The 16,400-nt window shown below is 33.1% G+C and overlaps 3 protein-coding genes across 4 annotated transcripts; 1 reads left to right on the top strand and 2 right to left on the bottom strand.

The window, feature by feature from the left end:
• Nucleotides 1-2,141: 2,141 nt before the first annotated feature.
• On the bottom strand, nt 2,142-6,903 carry LOC113872225 (uncharacterized protein At2g38710). 2 transcript variants are annotated; one of them, XM_027509606.1, is made up of 5 exons: nt 6,540-6,902; nt 5,465-5,584; nt 4,980-5,094; nt 3,951-4,044; nt 2,142-2,719 (listed from the first exon to the last, which is right to left on the bottom strand). In XM_027509606.1, exons 1-5 carry the CDS (start codon nt 6,641-6,643, stop codon nt 2,517-2,519), a joined length of 636 nt encoding a protein of 211 aa, XP_027365407.1. In that variant the 5' UTR covers nt 6,644-6,902; the 3' UTR covers nt 2,142-2,516. The 2 variants fall into 2 exon arrangements, with proteins under 2 accessions (XP_027365407.1, XP_027365408.1); XM_027509607.1 differs by lacking the exon at nt 5,465-5,584 and having other exon boundaries at nt 2,143-2,719; nt 6,540-6,903.
• Nucleotides 6,904-10,610: 3,707 nt separating this feature from the next.
• Nucleotides 10,611-12,329, top strand: LOC113873345 (uncharacterized protein At2g27730, mitochondrial). The gene is made up of 3 exons (XM_027511423.1): nt 10,611-10,776; nt 10,850-10,933; nt 11,996-12,329. The coding sequence occupies exons 1-3, from the start codon at nt 10,633-10,635 to the stop codon at nt 12,020-12,022; spliced, it is 255 nt and encodes an 84-aa protein (XP_027367224.1). The 5' UTR covers nt 10,611-10,632; the 3' UTR covers nt 12,023-12,329.
• A 1,969-nt stretch (nt 12,330-14,298) lies between these two features.
• LOC113873191 (transcription factor DIVARICATA-like) lies at nt 14,299-15,969 on the bottom strand. The gene is made up of 2 exons (XM_027511217.1): nt 15,420-15,969; nt 14,299-14,887 (listed from the first exon to the last, which is right to left on the bottom strand). The coding sequence occupies exons 1-2, from the start codon at nt 15,797-15,799 to the stop codon at nt 14,554-14,556; spliced, it is 714 nt and encodes a 237-aa protein (XP_027367018.1). The 5' UTR covers nt 15,800-15,969; the 3' UTR covers nt 14,299-14,553.
• Between the last annotated feature and the right edge of the window lie 431 nt (nt 15,970-16,400).

The raw sequence follows: 16,400 nt of genomic DNA, 5'->3' as shown, positions 1-16,400 counted from the left end.
CTAAAGGAAAAATAATAATGCGTTCAAACATGCTTTATATATATTTATATATGTAAGATTTTCATTTTTTATTTTAGTCACCAGATTTTTTAAAATTCAATATTTATTAATTAAAAAGTCTTCACATGTTAACTTCTTACGAGACTATTTCATCAATAGGAACGCGGAATTTTTAAAAATTTAGAAATTAAAATTAAAAAAAAATACAGAGTAAGATTAAAATCTTACAAAAATATTGGAAGGAATATATCTAATAATAATTAAAAAGAAAAGGGATTTCCGCAACCGTGTGGAAGAATTTCTATTTAATCATGGATACGCAATTTTTGCATATGGCGTGAAGATTCAAGTACAAAATATAAGAGAAAATTGCCTGCATTTTCTCAATGAGATTGTTAAAGAAAACCAAAATAACAAGCTGATAGAAAAAAGGGTAAGAAAGAATCAGATAAAAGGGAGATAAAACTATAAATTAAGGAATAATTTTGTTTAGCATAGAAGAGAAAACCTGAAACCCAATAGAAACAACATCATTCATCCCTTGCTTCAGATTTGACAAAGGAGGTAAAAAATAACAAAGGAAAAAACCTTCATCAACAACGAAAAAAAGAGGTTAATTGGGTACGAAAATCCACATAAATTGGTGAGATAAATATAAACGTAATAATCTTTAGAAATGGGGAAAACAAAGAGCAATTTGTTTGAATTGCAGCGAAGAATGGTGCAATGTGGTGAGCGCCCACAAATGCAGAGAGTGAAAGTGTATTGAAAGTACCTATTTATCTCCGATTCTTCAGCTTGGTTAGGATGTGTTTGGTTGGGGGCTTTCAAGTTGGAAGTTGGAACTCACCTGTGATGTCTGTTCATCACTAGTTTGTGAATCATATCAACTGCATCTTTTATACCTGTTCCAGTAAAAATAACAATGATGATGATCAAAATAATATATTTAAATAAATAATTAATTCAATTTTATTTCAGTCAAATATATTTTAGTTTTTAAAAATAAAAACTGAAATTTCCAACCACCTCGTACCCTGTGCACTTTGTTGTATGTTCCTGTTTTCTATTGAAAAATGACACCAAGAAATTTTTTTAAAGAATTTAATGTTAACAAATTTGATTTTATTTTAATCCTTTTCAAGCTTTGTTAATTCAAATTGTCTTGATCTAGCTTTACAAAAAAAGACTTTGCCTCTTTTAGTATGCTTCTATCATATTTGGAGAATAGTATGAACCGTAGCTCTAGTTAATCATACGTATATTGTGAGGATTCTTTTCTTCAGCCACTAAATTAGAGAGTTCTTATTTCAAAGCCCCAGCCTCCAGCCCCCAGCCCCCATGGTAGATATGTACAAACATGAAACGAAAGACTAAGCTCCACTTTATCCTTTACCTCACAAAATATCAGGAAATGTAAGTCCTCCCTTCTTCCACTAATTATATATATATTTTTTCATGTAACAAGATATTTTAATAATCTTTAAAAGTTTTTATATATTTTTTGAAGTTTAAATCGTTTATTATTTTTAAACTTTCTTTTTGCCCCCTCGAATTCAACTTTATCCATCAATAGAATCTTATAAAATTCATAAGATCTCATGTAGGTTTACAAAATGTTTAAACTGTGTTCTTTTTTTTTATTATTGATTTGGAAATAAAAAAGTACGATTGTAAAAACCACCCATATTAATTAATGTTTTTATTTATTTATTTATTACATAAAACTAAATGGTCAGGAGTCCGGCATGTGACTTTGTGCCCACGTATCAGATTTTTTTAATATAGTATATAACTTTATCATAACTGTAGTTATGAATAGATTCCATTAATAAGTAATAACTGGTGAAAATATTTATCCTATGAAACAAGAACACCTTAACAACTTTTTAGGTTCATATATTCATCAATAATTGATATATTTTTTCTACAATAAACTCCGCCACAGTTGAACTTATTGCACTATTAAATTGCATTGAATTTCGAAATATTTATTCTACCAGTGATGTTATTTGATAAAAATGGTTTACTGTTTGTGAAAAGTGTTACAAATCAATAATACTAATCAAACGGGATGGTTTATATTAACTACCTTCTTTTGTTTATGGAGAATATTAAAACATAATCTCATGCACCTTTTAAGAATTATCATCATATAAAGTTCTAATAATCATGAATTCGTAATTCACAACACGGACAGAGGTTGAAATTCCAGTTTCCAATAAGAAACAAAACAGTTCTAACAAACACACAATTGACAAGGATTGACATTAGGAGTTTAACAACAATGCTGCTTTCTGAAGCCACTTGACATCAGTTCACAGAATCTGAGTCCAGTGTTATTAATTTCTTCAAAATCAAATGAATTTGAAGAATGTGGAGAGTTGCACCAGTCACAGAAGTAGTTCGGTTAAGGAATAAAACTGCACCAAACAAATTGTTTTCATTTGGAAATAGTAATATTTCTTTCATCAAAGAAGCTATGCAGCTTTAGAAAAGGGTGTGTGGAAGAATAGCTAGGTGCCCAACTTAGTGGCAACGATAGATGGAGCTTCACCTCTTGTCTGCTTCACATAGGAAACATATTCACCATAGTGCATAGTAAATAAGGTGCTTTGGTATTTGGTCAGCTGTATGCTCTTCCTCAGTGACTCTGTGATTGGACCATTATAACCTGCCTTGCGTATCAAAGAGTCAATGGCTTCTATCTTAGTCCAACCTGAAACCCGACCAAACATAGATATAATAAGCAAAGAATGCATGTTGGTTTTCCAAGTGGTTTAAGAGAATAAATAAGGATATCTCTGTAACAGTTTCAATTCTAATTAAAGCCTCATAACCCATGTACAAAGCAACTCTACAAGCAAAGTTATATTCTAAAATACAAAAACTAAAAACGACCCAAATTACTCACGAATTCACGATTCATAGTTTAGCCTTGTAGGAAGCAAAGACAAAATTTGAAACAGTAACTGTATTGTAAATCTCTGCCCACACTTCTGACTTCTTCTTGTATTTTACAATCTTTTTCTTGAATTTTTAAAATTTTATACCAGTACAGATAGTAATAGAATTGATAAACCCATCAAAAGGGAATCTTATTATATTATTGAAAGAATACAATCTGTATTTATACAATCTGATAAACTCTAATGTGTTAGATGCTAGGTGGCAAACAAACTAACACGTGTCAAAAAGCAAAAATAACTAACTTCACAGCTGTAAGAAAACTAACACAAGAACAATATATCATTGTCCTAATAGATAGGCATATTGTATAATTAAATAAATGATAGCAATTCTAATTTGGAAAGTTTTGGATGATTATGTATAATGGTTTGGCAAACTTAGGGAAGAAAACTATTTGCAGAAATTTGCATTTTTCATGATTATGTATAACCTTGAAGTGTTGGGTCAGGGCAAATCGCTTGCATATTCAAAGCTGTCTCACTGGGAAAAAAAGTTTTATATACTTTGCATGGCTTCCAGGACTTGAAGAGAGAGATAAGCAGCAATGTAGGACAATATGAATCAGTAGAATAATTTTCAGAAGTAATCTAAACAGTTGTGTGTAGTGTAAGTAACCTAGAGGCGCCTAAGAATTCCTCCACTTTGCTTCTCAACTTGCTATGAGATAGGATTGTATCTATGACCTCTTCTTCATGTTTTGCTAAATACTAATTGCAGTTTTGAAGGGGCTGCCACATCAAATATGCAAATAAACTGGGTGGCTGCTCTTAAGTTATAATTGTTTTTTAGTTCTCTGATGTATTTTTATTTTTCAGTTTTGAAGGATATCTTATCCTTCTTATAGTTGTACTTTACCTCCTTTTATCTAATGAATTTTCTTTGCCTATTGGAAACAAAATACTTATGACAACTTCGTATTAGTGGCATTGTAATATGGAGATTAGCTTCACTTCCCAAATGTGAAGCAATGCTTAAGTTACCTTCATTGGCAGCCACTTCAGGAAGGTATGTGGCACTTCGCCTGGTGTTATAGTCAGGATCAGTAAATTCAATAATTATACCATGCATTCCTACCTGCAAGAAAGTAACTAGTAGAATCTGAATGTGCAAAAGACAGCATAAAGTGCAAAGGATCTAAAACAAAGTCAAAACTGAACCATCAAAACCAAGAGTCCTCTCTATCAACCACCTCCATCTTACAGGTCTAAGTAACATCTGTCTTAAAATCAACAAATCCAAATCATCCAAAATTGGCTCAGAAAGATGACTCTAAAAGCTGGAGCTCTCATCTGATAGATATTAGAGCATAATTACCTTTCACATCCAGCTATTAATCTATGTTTAGAAGGGTGCGTTTGTAAGCTTAAAAAAACACTAAATGACATCTGATCTGAGTCATGCTGACTTTGCATAAACTTTATTTACAAACATTAGTATGAATGAATCACGTGATACTTCAATTCAAGTGTTTTCTGACATGTGAGTTCAATTAAAAAAAAGAAAACAATTGATTTGATGGTACAGATCATCAGAACTCATTTCAACTCTGCGGCAAACAAATCCTTTTAGAAACTTAGTACCACAAACTAAATGCTTTTCAAGTGAGAACTATTTCCTCCAAGTCTAATAGCACTGAACTGCTACTCTAGTTTTTTTTCACAAAATACATCATTATAATTAAATATTCAAATTAATGGATTGAAAAAAAAAATTGAAAAAAAAAAACTAATTCAAAAGAGTAAAACAAGCCATGTTGAAATCGAATAAGTGGGAGAGGGGGAACCTAGAACATAAATCAAATAGGATTGTTTTTGTATTCGCTACCATATTAAATGCTTGGCCACCATCACATCCATTTTGTTCACTTAAATAGTAAAAGATTAAAATAATCAAGTCCTTGCATAAATTGGACTACAATGCAGTATACTGCTATATAGGTTAAATAACATTTCTACAATCATTCTCTACTGGTTACATGACAGAAACCAAACAAGCGAATCAACACTTACCTCCCAATCAAGGTAATCATTAGCAGTTTCATAATCAGTAAGAATAGAGACTGTACACTCCAAGAAAGGAAGCTCTTTAGCCTGTATGGGTGGAAATCTACGGTCCCTGAGAGCACTGCAACATATTTTTTTGGAGGCAAAACAAGGAAACATAAGAAATAAACAGATTTGAGGTCACTCAAATGTAAAGTATAGAATGCTGACAGATAAATAAAACTTGTCTGGAATTTTTTCAGTCTCTTAAGTAGGTAGAATCAGAGAAAGGAAAACTAAGGAGCATGCTATGACATCATTAAAATGAACCCTTATGCTCAAGTTTCCATGAGACATCAGCTAAACAAGGTATACTATCATGGACAGAAACATCTCCAGTTCATAGTCAATCTGTGAATTCACAGGTTGAAACTTGTTCATTAATTTCACAGCAAGATGGTGCCTCCCTAAATCTCAAGAATCTTCGTTTGCTAATACTACATCAACAAAACCTGTTCAGTGCATAATCTCTGAAACCATTGATCAAGCCCCGTGCTTCTAGAGAACCGATGCATCCACGAAGACGAGGCTCCCCACCATTTACCACTTTCTTCCATGTGACAAACAATGGGCTGAAACAAGGCATAATTAATTGCTTCAAACCAGGATATCATAGCATAGTCCTTAAATATAAATTATGACTTCATTAGAGGGGCAGATACAATCCTTAAAAGTTAAAACTGAAAAATAAATAAATAAATATATATATATATATACATATATATAATTTTTAAAAAACATTTAACTACCAGAGCACAATCCCATAACCACAAATGCCCATTTAAACAACAAAAAGGTATGTTTACAAGAAAATATATATGCCAAGTACAAAGCATTTATTAAAGAGAAGCTCAATCCTGTAGTGTCCTCTGACGGGGAACAATCTGCATACAAAACATATAAAAGCAGTAAATGATGATTGAGAATAGAAGTCCTTTTTAATGTATTAATTCCAGCTTCAGAAGGGAAAGAAATATACTATTCAAACTTAAACAACTCGATGTCCAAGCAAATGCTAAGATTCAATCCTACATCTACTTCAAAGTGCTTCCCCAATATCATCCACACTCAAAGCTTAAAAGACAGTGCAACAAAATGTCTTCTATTTAAATTTTCCTTCGCAAAGCATAATGGTCATCACAGTTAACTGTTACATCAGAAATAGGGGGTAGCAACAAACCATAACATAATAATCACCATCCAAAAAATCAACACCTCTTTCTCCACACAATGAACCCATTTCTACTTCCACCAAATAAATGTCAGCACTTGATAGGTCAGCCACGGTGACCCGTTGCAGGATCATTTATTTTTGCAACAAATAACATAAGGGACAAACAGAGAAAACAGTGACTTTTACACATAAAATAAATAAAATCAAACAACTTTCATCAACATCACAATATTTAAACAAAAACCCATTTCATAAAAAAGATCCTTCAATTCTTCCCATCTAAAGGAGCATGCAAGCAACATGTTATTCATTAAACAATAAAACAAAAGCGAGGAGAGAGAGAGAGAGATTACTGTTGACCCTCATCGAAGGCAGGAGGAGGAGCTTCCTCGCTGGTGTAGTGAGCAACGAGGGTGTCGAAACAGTACACAACCATTTCCTTGTTCGCCGACACCATTTTTAATATCAATTCGTGTTTTTTGTTCTATTTCCTTAAATATTACGAAAAATCGAGTTTGTTAATTTTATGGTTTCTGATTTAGCAGTTCCTAAGTAGAAGTTTTGTTGGTGATTGTGGATCGGTGCGTGTTGTGTTGGGACCCTAAGACAGAATGAGAAGCTTTTGCTTTTTCTCTCCTCACTCTCTGCGGGTTCCTTACCTTGCAATTTCAAGCAAACGACCACTCTCTCAGAATTGAAAAAACTAGTCCTACTTTACCATTTTGCCCCTTTCGCTTTATAAATTACAGAGATCCTATTCCTCAACCTAATAATTCACTTTATTCCATCATGAAAATTATTTTGTCAACACAGAGAGCAACTTTTTCTTTCTTTGCACGCCTTAAATTTCATTGCCTCTTATCCAAAAATATATACACCATTGTCTATAATAGGAAGTTAGCGTTTTTAATGCTTAAGAATAACAGAAGGGAGGTTTACTTTTTGCATCAACCAATGGTTAAATTATGTTGTTGGTAGTTTTAGACAACGTTAGTGTCATCAAAACAAAAAAACTTGTGGAAAGTTATATTTATATAATAATTTTGTACAGCAGGTTCTAATATCCTCCCTTCTTTTGTAAAAAGTAAATATAATATTTTTCAATAAATAAAAAAAAATTAACTTTAAACCGTTGATATTTGTAGATATAAAATGAATGACTAAGATTAATGGATGAAAATGTTAAGAATCAAAAGAAACAAATGACTACATTTGGTAATAAAATGTTAATGAAGGGTAAAAAAGTAAATTGTTACTTCTCCTTTATCTTTTTCCTTTTTATCTCTACGACAACTCCTCCATTTTCATCTCTTTTTCTTTCTTTTCAACCTCATTCATTCTCATAATTTTTTTTCATCTAAACTTTGAAATTTGTTGGATAAAATTAACTAAGATTAGATTTCTCCTCTATGACTTCCTTCGTTATTTCCTCTGAATTACATACACTGGCCTATCAATCTAGATTCCAATGAGACATGGCTGAAAGAACATGTGGTTGGAAAAAGTCACTTCTACATCAGTTAAATTGGATGACCGAAACAATAATTATTTACAAAGTATATTTAAAAAATTAAAACGTAAGTTTTACATGAGTTTTCTCAAATAACCGATGTAAATAACTACTTCTCCTTTATTTCTTTCCTCTTCATCTATACAACAACTACATTTTCATCTCTCTTATTTCTTCTCAACCTTTTTCATTTCCAGGTTTTTTTTTTCATTTAAACTTTGAAATTTGTTGGATAAAATTAACTAAGATGAGATTTCTCCTTTGTGACTTCCTTCATAATTTCCTCTGCAACTCCTCCATTTTTATCTCTCTTGTTTCTTCTCAACCTCCTTTATTCCCAGATTTTTTTCCATCTAAACTTTGAAATTTGTTAAATAAAATTAACTAAAATGAGATTTCTCCTCTGTGACTTCCTTCATAATTTTCTCTGAATTACATGTACTGGCCTATCAATCTGGATTCCAATGAGACATGGCTGAAAGAACATGAAACGTGGTTAGGAAAAGTCACTTCTACATCAGTTGAATTGGATGACCGAAGCAATAATTCTTTACAAAGTATATTTAAAAAATTAAAACGTAAGTTTTACATGGATTTTTTCAGATAACTGATGTAAATAACTACTTCTCCTTTATTTCTTTCCTCTTCATCTCTACGACAACTCCATTTTTATCTCTCTTATTTCTTCTCAACCTTCTTCATTTTCAGATTTTTTTTTCATTTAAACTTTGAAATTAGTTGGATAAAATTAATTAAGATGAGATTTCTCCTCTGTGACTTCCTTCATAATTTCCTTTACAACTCCTCAATTTTCATCTCTCTTGTTTTTTCTCAACCTCCTTCATTCCCATTTTTTTTTTCATCTAAACTTTGAAATTTGTTGGATAAAATTAACTAAGATGAGATTTTTCCTCTGTGACTTCCTTCATTATTTCCTCTGAATTACATGCACTGGCCTATCAATCTGGATTCCAATGAGACATGGCTGAAAGAACATGAAACGTAGTTGGGAAAAGTCACTTCTACATCAGTTGAATTGGATGACCGAAGCAATAATTCTTTACAAAATATATTTAAAAAATTAAAACGTAATTTCTACATGGGTTTTATCAGATAACCGATGTAAAAATTAGCGACATAAACCCAACACAACCGATGTAAGGAAAATGTATAAAGTGGTTGCTTAATAACATCAGACTTGCCACAGACCCGATGCAAATTGAATCCATGCACAAATATAAAAGGTGTTCACCTAATCACATTGATTTTATAACACAATCGATGCAAATGTAAAGGCCACACAAACCATTGTTCATCTTTTAACTCTCGATCCCTTTCAGAAACTCATTGTTTTTTTCATTGTCTCTGACCTGCACAACCAATTTCATTGTAATAATACAGTTATCCCTTACTTTTTATATTGAATCTCCACAACCTGATGTTCTTTTTATCTTAACTTTATACATACTTAATATTTAAAATTTCATGTTTTTAACATTGTAAACGCTCCACACCTACCTGTTGTTCTGTAAATATAATTTTTAACACAACGCTGAAGAGAACAAGATGAACAACACCAATAAGAAGAAGAGGAATAAAACACGAAGAAAAAATAAAAGTATGAAATTACCAATATATCCTTTTAAAAATCTAACTTGAATAATCGGTATCCTGTAATTCATTATTAACCATTCGATTAAAATCAACGGTCCATAATACATGATAACTTTTGTAAAAGATTTTTTTTTTTACTTTTTACAAAAGAAGGGAGGATATTAGAATCTGCCATTTTGTACACTTAAAAAGAAAATCAAAAGGTGAGACACAATATGAGTGTTGTAAAGTACACATGTGTAACTGATTTATCCAAAAAAAATTATTTTTATGAATAATATAACTCGTAATTTATTACTGTTTAAGCCCTTTATTGAACGACAAAATATTGAAAATGGATTCAGCATTTAAAATGCGAAGACAAAAATGGCTTATGATTGCTTTATGAGAAATTACTGGAAAAAAAAAAAAAAAAACTTGGCCCGCTTTAGCCTACAGCAACAGGCTAACTTTAAAGATGGTCATTATTTTGACCCAAAAAGAAAATTCAGGTTTGCCATGGTGTATATGCAGATCCTTAAACTCGTTATATTCAAATAAATTGATAATAACAATAGATTATTGGAAACAAGGAAATATCTCTTTCGATATCATTAAATAATAAATATATACTAATTTTAGTATGTTTATTTGACACTATTCTTATTTTAGTCATATTTTTAATGCTATAATTAAAAGAAACACATTCTTTAATTTATTTTTATTATTTATTAAATTTATTTAAAATTATAAAAATACAAAAGAGAAACATCAAATAAAAATAAATGTGAAATATGTTTAATTTTTAAATTTTTTAATAAATTTTCCGCTGCTTAAAAAAATTGAAACATTTATTAATCATAATAATTATCCAAACTAAACTCTCACGCAACCTTATTCTTGGAACTGTATAAGCGCCCACGGAATAGAAGGAAATAATAATAATATAAAAAAAAAGGAACAAAACTAAACTTGTAATAAATATTTTTCGAGGCTATCTTCATATTGAAATAAAAATTTCAACTTTCATAGCAGAAAATATTAATAATATTTTATCTAAATAAAATTAAAATTACATGGAGCAAACATTTTGAATATAGGAGATTTCAAAAATTGAAATGTTTTATAAGGTAAAATAGTAACAAACGTTAAAAGAAAATAGCAGTGAAAAGCGAAAAAAAATGAAAATAGCAGTGAGAATGATTTATGATTATATTTGGTTACTGTGATGATGAGATTTATCCGGTTTAGAACGGGTCGTGGAGTGAGTGTATATATACAAGGGGAAAGTTCTAGGGTCATTGACTCTCCCTTCCTTCATATTCTAATTATCACCGTCACCAATGGCTATGAGATCGGTAGTGAGTCGAGGATCGGCGACTCGTTCGATGGACTCAACAACTCGGGGTGCTTTTTCGCGCTTCTTCAGCGACAAAGGTCGTGTTTTGAGCGAGGAGGAACAGGCCAAAGAGAACGTCTACATACAGGTACCCTCTTGCTTCCACTCTTCCACTTTCTTCTCTTTCCATTTCAATTATTGATTTTTTTCTTTTTGTGCAGAAATGGGAGAGGGAAAGGCTCGAGAAACAGAAGCAACAGTCTGATAAGGCTAAGGCTGAGAAGGACAAAGATACCTCTGATAAGGTACCCTCATGTGACCTGTCTTCTTTCTTTCAACATTTTCCTATCGCTTAGGAATATTATATGTTCTCCGAGGATGTTTGAATCAATTAACGAGATTTGTGGGCCATTGCTGTGTCTGATATCTGCCATTGACCCCTTTGATTTTGAGGTCTGAGGATGTGTTACTTTCTGCCATGGAGCCATAGGAATATGATTCCTTCTTGGATGGATGTTATTGGCTTTTTGACAATTTATTAGCTTTGTGCAGTTTTTGTCCTGGATGAGATATTTCTGTTTTACAAAACAACATGGAAATCCTAATAATTGTCATATGGTGATTTCATTGTTTAGACATTACTTAGTAGGATTTGAGATGCGCATTATCATTGTAATCTCGTTCTTGCTTTTGCTTTTCTGGTTTCAAACGGGGCAAGATTTTTGTTAATTGTTATCTTTTTTGTGGGGATGGGTAGCTGGGTAGTGTGTCTATCTCTGTTCTGCAAAAAGCAGTTGAGATTATTTGAGAATTTTCTTTACTACTCAACTAGGCTCGTCATTATATGGAATGAGTTCCAGGCTTCCAGCCCTTACATGTGAAAATATTCCCCTTGTTTTTGTTATCAACAAAGTGAAATGGTTTACATGACCTTGAAAGACTGCATTATAGTTCTTTACTTCTGAGATGCTGATTTCTGATACTGTTCTGTTCTTGAACATTTGTTTGCTTTTGCACGTTTTTTGGATATTAAATTCAATTTGCTGTGAAACCAGGGGGCAGGGGGCCATTTCCCAACGAGTGCTAGCATGTGCCACACGTGCATAGCATTGGGAGGTGGGGTTGTTACCCTGTTACCATGATGTGCACTTAGATAACAACTAGCCTGGGGTAAATTGAAATCTTTCATGAAGTTTATGTCTTGTCCACATTTATAGATTCTATAATCTGGCCGTGAAATGGGAATGCTTAGAATTATGTAATGCATTTGTTTTGTAGCAAATTGTTGTCATAGAAATTTTACTGCAGATCAAGTATACTAGTGTATTCCTTTTACCATGATTTAACACTTCTTTTCTTGTCTGTAGAAACCTGAAGGTGCTCAGAAGGGCTGAGTCTATCCATCATGCCAGCCGTCAAGGTCGTTTGTGAGAAATAAGCAATGGCAAATAAAATACACTGACTCTGAGTGGACTTTGGTCTTTGTATAGATTGTGTTTCTTGTTTATTTGTAGTTTCTTCAAGTGACCGATGAAATCATGTCATTGTGTCCAGCAAACTTGGTATGCTTCTTATGATGTGATCCTTTCCAGTAATTTTTCACATTTATGGGTTTGTCAGTGGTTTCGGTGTGGATAGTTACTGTAATTTCACTGTGATGGTAGAATTCAGTTTAGGAGTGAGTAGGTCAACTGAATAGATCGAAGCTTCTTTTTATTTAAGTAACTTATCAATGCATAAAAGGGTCTGAATGGATATAACTGTTTAATTTGGTTGTAGTATTAGGATTAAAGATAAAACGACCAATTTTGAATGGAGTATGATTATGTGGTCCACTCTAGTGGCTAATATACCCACCGGTTTTGTGGCTATAGAATGAGCTCAAAGTTCATTTTTGGATTAGTGTGCCTGAGATGCCGACAGCGGCGCCGGCTAGATATGAAACGAAAAATATTCAGGGCACGTTTAAAAGAGGAGACTTAAGAAAGCAAGCTATGACTCTCATGAATGTTTCTATAAAAGCTTATTTGGATAAATTTGAGCAATGATTATTAAAATAAATTATTTTGAGCTTATTTTAACAGTTTTAATAATTAAATTTGTGGTATAATTTTTTATGTAATAATAGTTTATTTAATAAATATATAATCAAGCTATTTTATCAAAAGAGATCCTTAATTTGTTTCCATCGAGACAAATGAAAATATAGAGAAAGAAAGCGATGTTTAGAAAATAGGCCTCTGCATTATTATTGTGATATGTTTTTAAAAAGGCATAGTTTGTTTATCAGTAGAGAAATGAGGTCATAATCTATTTTTTATTTTCTTATGAATTCTTTATTTTCATTTTAAATTAACAACCACTGTTTTGGCACCCTGACCATTATTTGCTGCGGTTCTTCCTGTGTGTCATTGTGCTGCCACTATCAATACAACCGTAGAGTCCGATTTTCTTCAACGCAAAATTTATCTGTTAGATTTGGACAAATATGTAACGGTAGAATAAAATATAATTCTGTTTTGTGAAGGATATCTGTGGTCTAGAACAAAAAAATAAAATAAAAATTTATAATATTTCTAAAAAGGAACAAAAGAAGAATGACAATGGGTCAAAGTGTGCTCCACATCATCTGTAAATCCTCAGACAACTGGAAACGAAAAAGGAGAATAGTGCATTACATTAATAGAACAGTCATTATACAAATTCGTACTTTTGTTCATTAGAATAGAGCTGATTGTTTTGAGAGGCCCAACTTCACCAACAGTGAGATGTTACAATACGTGTAGGCACTGATGCAATCCTTGGTTTAGGAATAAAGTTATCAGACATTTTTTGGCATTTTCCTCCTGTGGGGTGGATTAAAAAAAATAATTAACCCAGAGATGCTGGATGTTGGTGAATTTTAGAGTGATGGTTGAGTTTGGATTGAAGATTAAGGTTTTATATATCATTGTGAGTATTGCTCTGCATTCATGGCCCCTATTATTACTATTGGGCTTGAGAATTGGGTACAATAAGTTAATGGACTGGATCTTCAATTTACAGGAAGTGATTACTCCTCCTCATTAGTTGATTTGGTATTTGCCCATTTTTAAGGGGCTTCATTACTCTGCGATGTAATTTCTCGAACTGATCGTTGTGCGGAAAATGATTTTATTCTGCACTACAGATGATAGGATTAAAACTTTCAACGTAAATACTCTTAAATTGTTGGGTACCAAATCATGACATTTGGTAATGGATCTGGCTTAGTCCCTTTCTATTATTTTAGTATTTTCTGAAATTAAGCTATAATTTATAAATGGGATTTCACGGGCAACTGATCTCGTGAGGTTTTGTCTTCAGCAAAGAAAAAAGAATAAAGGTTAAAGAGCCTAGTAATAATTTATAAAAATGTGTTTTTCTGTAAATTTAAAATGATCTAGTGGGCGCAAGATTGTTAAAACAATTGGTGCTTTCGAAAGATGGTGCATTTTACAACATTAAGAAGTTCTGTAAAGCTGCTTCCTTTAATAAGATTACAGGCTTTTACCATAAAGGAACCTGACATCAAGAAACCTATATACCCAAGTTGCTGGTTGAATGCATAGCGTATATTATCATGCTTTCACTCAACCGAACAACTGGCAAGGTTTAAAATACTTAAATTCGAAATGCAAAACAGTAATTGGATTAGACACAGACAAAGAATTTCCATTACTATTTGAATTCATTTCTAAAAGTTCCCTATTTGTTTTTCACTACCACCCCTCCTCACTAGTTCATATATGTGATTCACAAACAAAATAAAACAAAACCTACACTAATACATTCAATTAGCATTACTCCTAATAACTCTATCAGCTATCAAAACCATAAACTATACAAAGAACAGATGAATCACAGGTACATCACTATATACAGAACATGCGGTTCTTAGCATTCTTTACATTTCAAAGCCATAATTTGAGTAACCAAATCTACCCATTTGGTCATGCAAGTTATTTGATGGATACTGCTGCATCTCTCGTGACTGCTGCACCGAACCACCCGGAGGAGGAACCCAATTCTGATCAATGGGCACAGGCACGGAGTTACTATCCACAGTGGTTATGTCATGAATGCTTGACCTTTTCCTCTCTTTCTTCACTGAATTTTGGCGAAGGAAGTACTTTTGGGCATGACTAGCTACTTGAGTCGGTGTTCTTGTCACAACAACATTTCTTGATATGCTTCTCCAATCTCCTTTGCCAAATTTACTTAGCCCAATTAGGAACAGCCTGTCACAGAGATAAAAACTCAGCAACGGCACAAATTGTACCATCATGCTTGCACGACAACCAAGAAAATAATATTGCATTGCATATATTTTATATTCCACCCCCCCCCCCCTCTTTTTAATTCACTTTTTCCCTGGTAATCGAACTTCAACGAGAGAATTATCGAACGAAAGAGAATGAAATTATGTTATTCCTAAGTGCAGCTGAAAGTTAGAATCTTCACACGAAACGAGATTTTAGAAACAAAACCGCCAAAACAATTCCTATGATTTTATTTTTCTTGGTACTGATTCCTCAAACATTTCGAAAAAACAAATAAATAATATCGGAACAGAAAAAAAATTTCAGGTCAAAACAGCATAAAAAAGAAACACAAAATTGCTTAGAATTTTTTCCCCTCTTTTTTAAAATTATAGCATCTATACAGCTCGCTGAAGATATATAAAAAAACCCCAAAATCAAAACCCCAAACACACACATACACACAAAAGAAAAGGGAGCGAATCGAATTGAAGCAAAATCGTTGGCATACCTGTGTTCTTCTTCAGTCCAAGGCGTTCCTTTCTTCCTTTCGTTGTCGCCATGCCTGGGTTTGGACCCAAATGAGATCTGATTTGAAGAGTCCCACGAAGACACGCCGCCACTGGACACCGCCGAGTCATCAACGTAACTCGGCACCTCGACTCGGCCCGAGTCGATCTCGAAGACGTCGTGAACCAAAGCCTCGTAGTGTTCCCTGACCTCCGCCGCCGACTTACCGGGAACCTGCTCGGCGATCTTCTCCCACCGGTCGGGCTGGTCCTCCGGCACGATCAAGAGGGCTCGCTCGAAGAGCTTGTCGTGGTAGCGTGTCCACTGAGTCGGGTGAAGTGGCTGAGTCGGCCACCGCGTGGCGCTGCTCTCCTGAAACATGGTCGTTGTCGCTTTCTAAGTTGAATTCAAAGGTGTGGTGTGGATGGTGTTGCTGTGTTTCGCGTTCCAATTGTTTGTTTGTTTGTTTTCGCTGACTCTGTGAAACGAAGAGAGAGAAGGGAGAGAAGAGAGAGACTCGCTTTCTAGGAGATTTCGCTGCTGCGTTTGGTGGGAGGTTTAAGAAAACGCGATTAATATATAGGGAACGCAAATTTTATAAAAAAAATGACAATGAAAATAGTGTTTTAGTTTTAAAAAATGATGAAAAGGTAATTTAATTTTAGGTGGGGTTTGGGAAAATCTGTTGTGGTGGGACCAGCTCAGCGGGTCTTCAATACCAACACGTTTTTGCTTTTTTTGGTTTTTCTCTGCTTCCTTTCCTTCTCAATCTCTGCACTGCAAACTAGGAAACAACTCTCACTTTTCACCTGTTTTTCCAAAATATTTACTGTTATTAATTATATATTAACTTAAGATTTTGGCAACTAATATCAATGAAGCATCCCTTAAATTATTACTAAAACTATTCTTTTATTATTATTAAAAATGATGTTGAGTTTTGTTAAAAGTTACATCAAGATAGGACAAAATAATTCCCTTT

The sequence above is a fragment of the Abrus precatorius genome, unplaced genomic scaffold (genome assembly GCF_003935025.1).
Source record: "Abrus precatorius isolate BTA unplaced genomic scaffold, Abrus_2018 Scaffold7, whole genome shotgun sequence".
Lineage (NCBI taxonomy): Eukaryota > Viridiplantae > Streptophyta > Magnoliopsida > Fabales > Fabaceae > Abrus > Abrus precatorius.
This window is presented reverse-complemented; position numbering and strand designations above follow the sequence as displayed.

Bases quoted from the DNA above. Each gene is read 5' to 3' on its own strand.
- LOC113872225 (XM_027509606.1), bottom strand. From the start codon at position 6,643: ATGGTGTCGGCGAACAAGGAAATGGTTGTGTACTGTTTCGACACCCTC. The intron at 5,585-6,539 runs GTAATCTCTCTC...GCCTTGTTTCAG, and splicing joins GCCTTCGATGAGGGTCAACA to CCCATTGTTTGTCACATGGA. The intron at 2,720-3,950 runs GTAACTTAAGCA...GTCGGGTTTCAG, and splicing joins TGAAGTGGCTGCCAATGAAG to GTTGGACTAAGATAGAAGCC.
- LOC113873191 (XM_027511217.1), bottom strand. From the start codon at position 15,799: ATGTTTCAGGAGAGCAGCGCCACGCGGTGGCCGACTCAGCCACTTCAC. The intron at 14,888-15,419 runs GTATGCCAACGA...TCTCTGTGACAG, and splicing joins TGGACTGAAGAAGAACACAG to GCTGTTCCTAATTGGGCTAA.
- LOC113873345 (XM_027511423.1), top strand. From the start codon at position 10,633: ATGGCTATGAGATCGGTAGTGAGTCGAGGATCGGCGACTCGTTCGATG. The intron at 10,777-10,849 runs GTACCCTCTTGC...CTTTTTGTGCAG, and splicing joins AAGAGAACGTCTACATACAG to AAATGGGAGAGGGAAAGGCT. The intron at 10,934-11,995 runs GTACCCTCATGT...TCTTGTCTGTAG, and splicing joins ACAAAGATACCTCTGATAAG to AAACCTGAAGGTGCTCAGAA.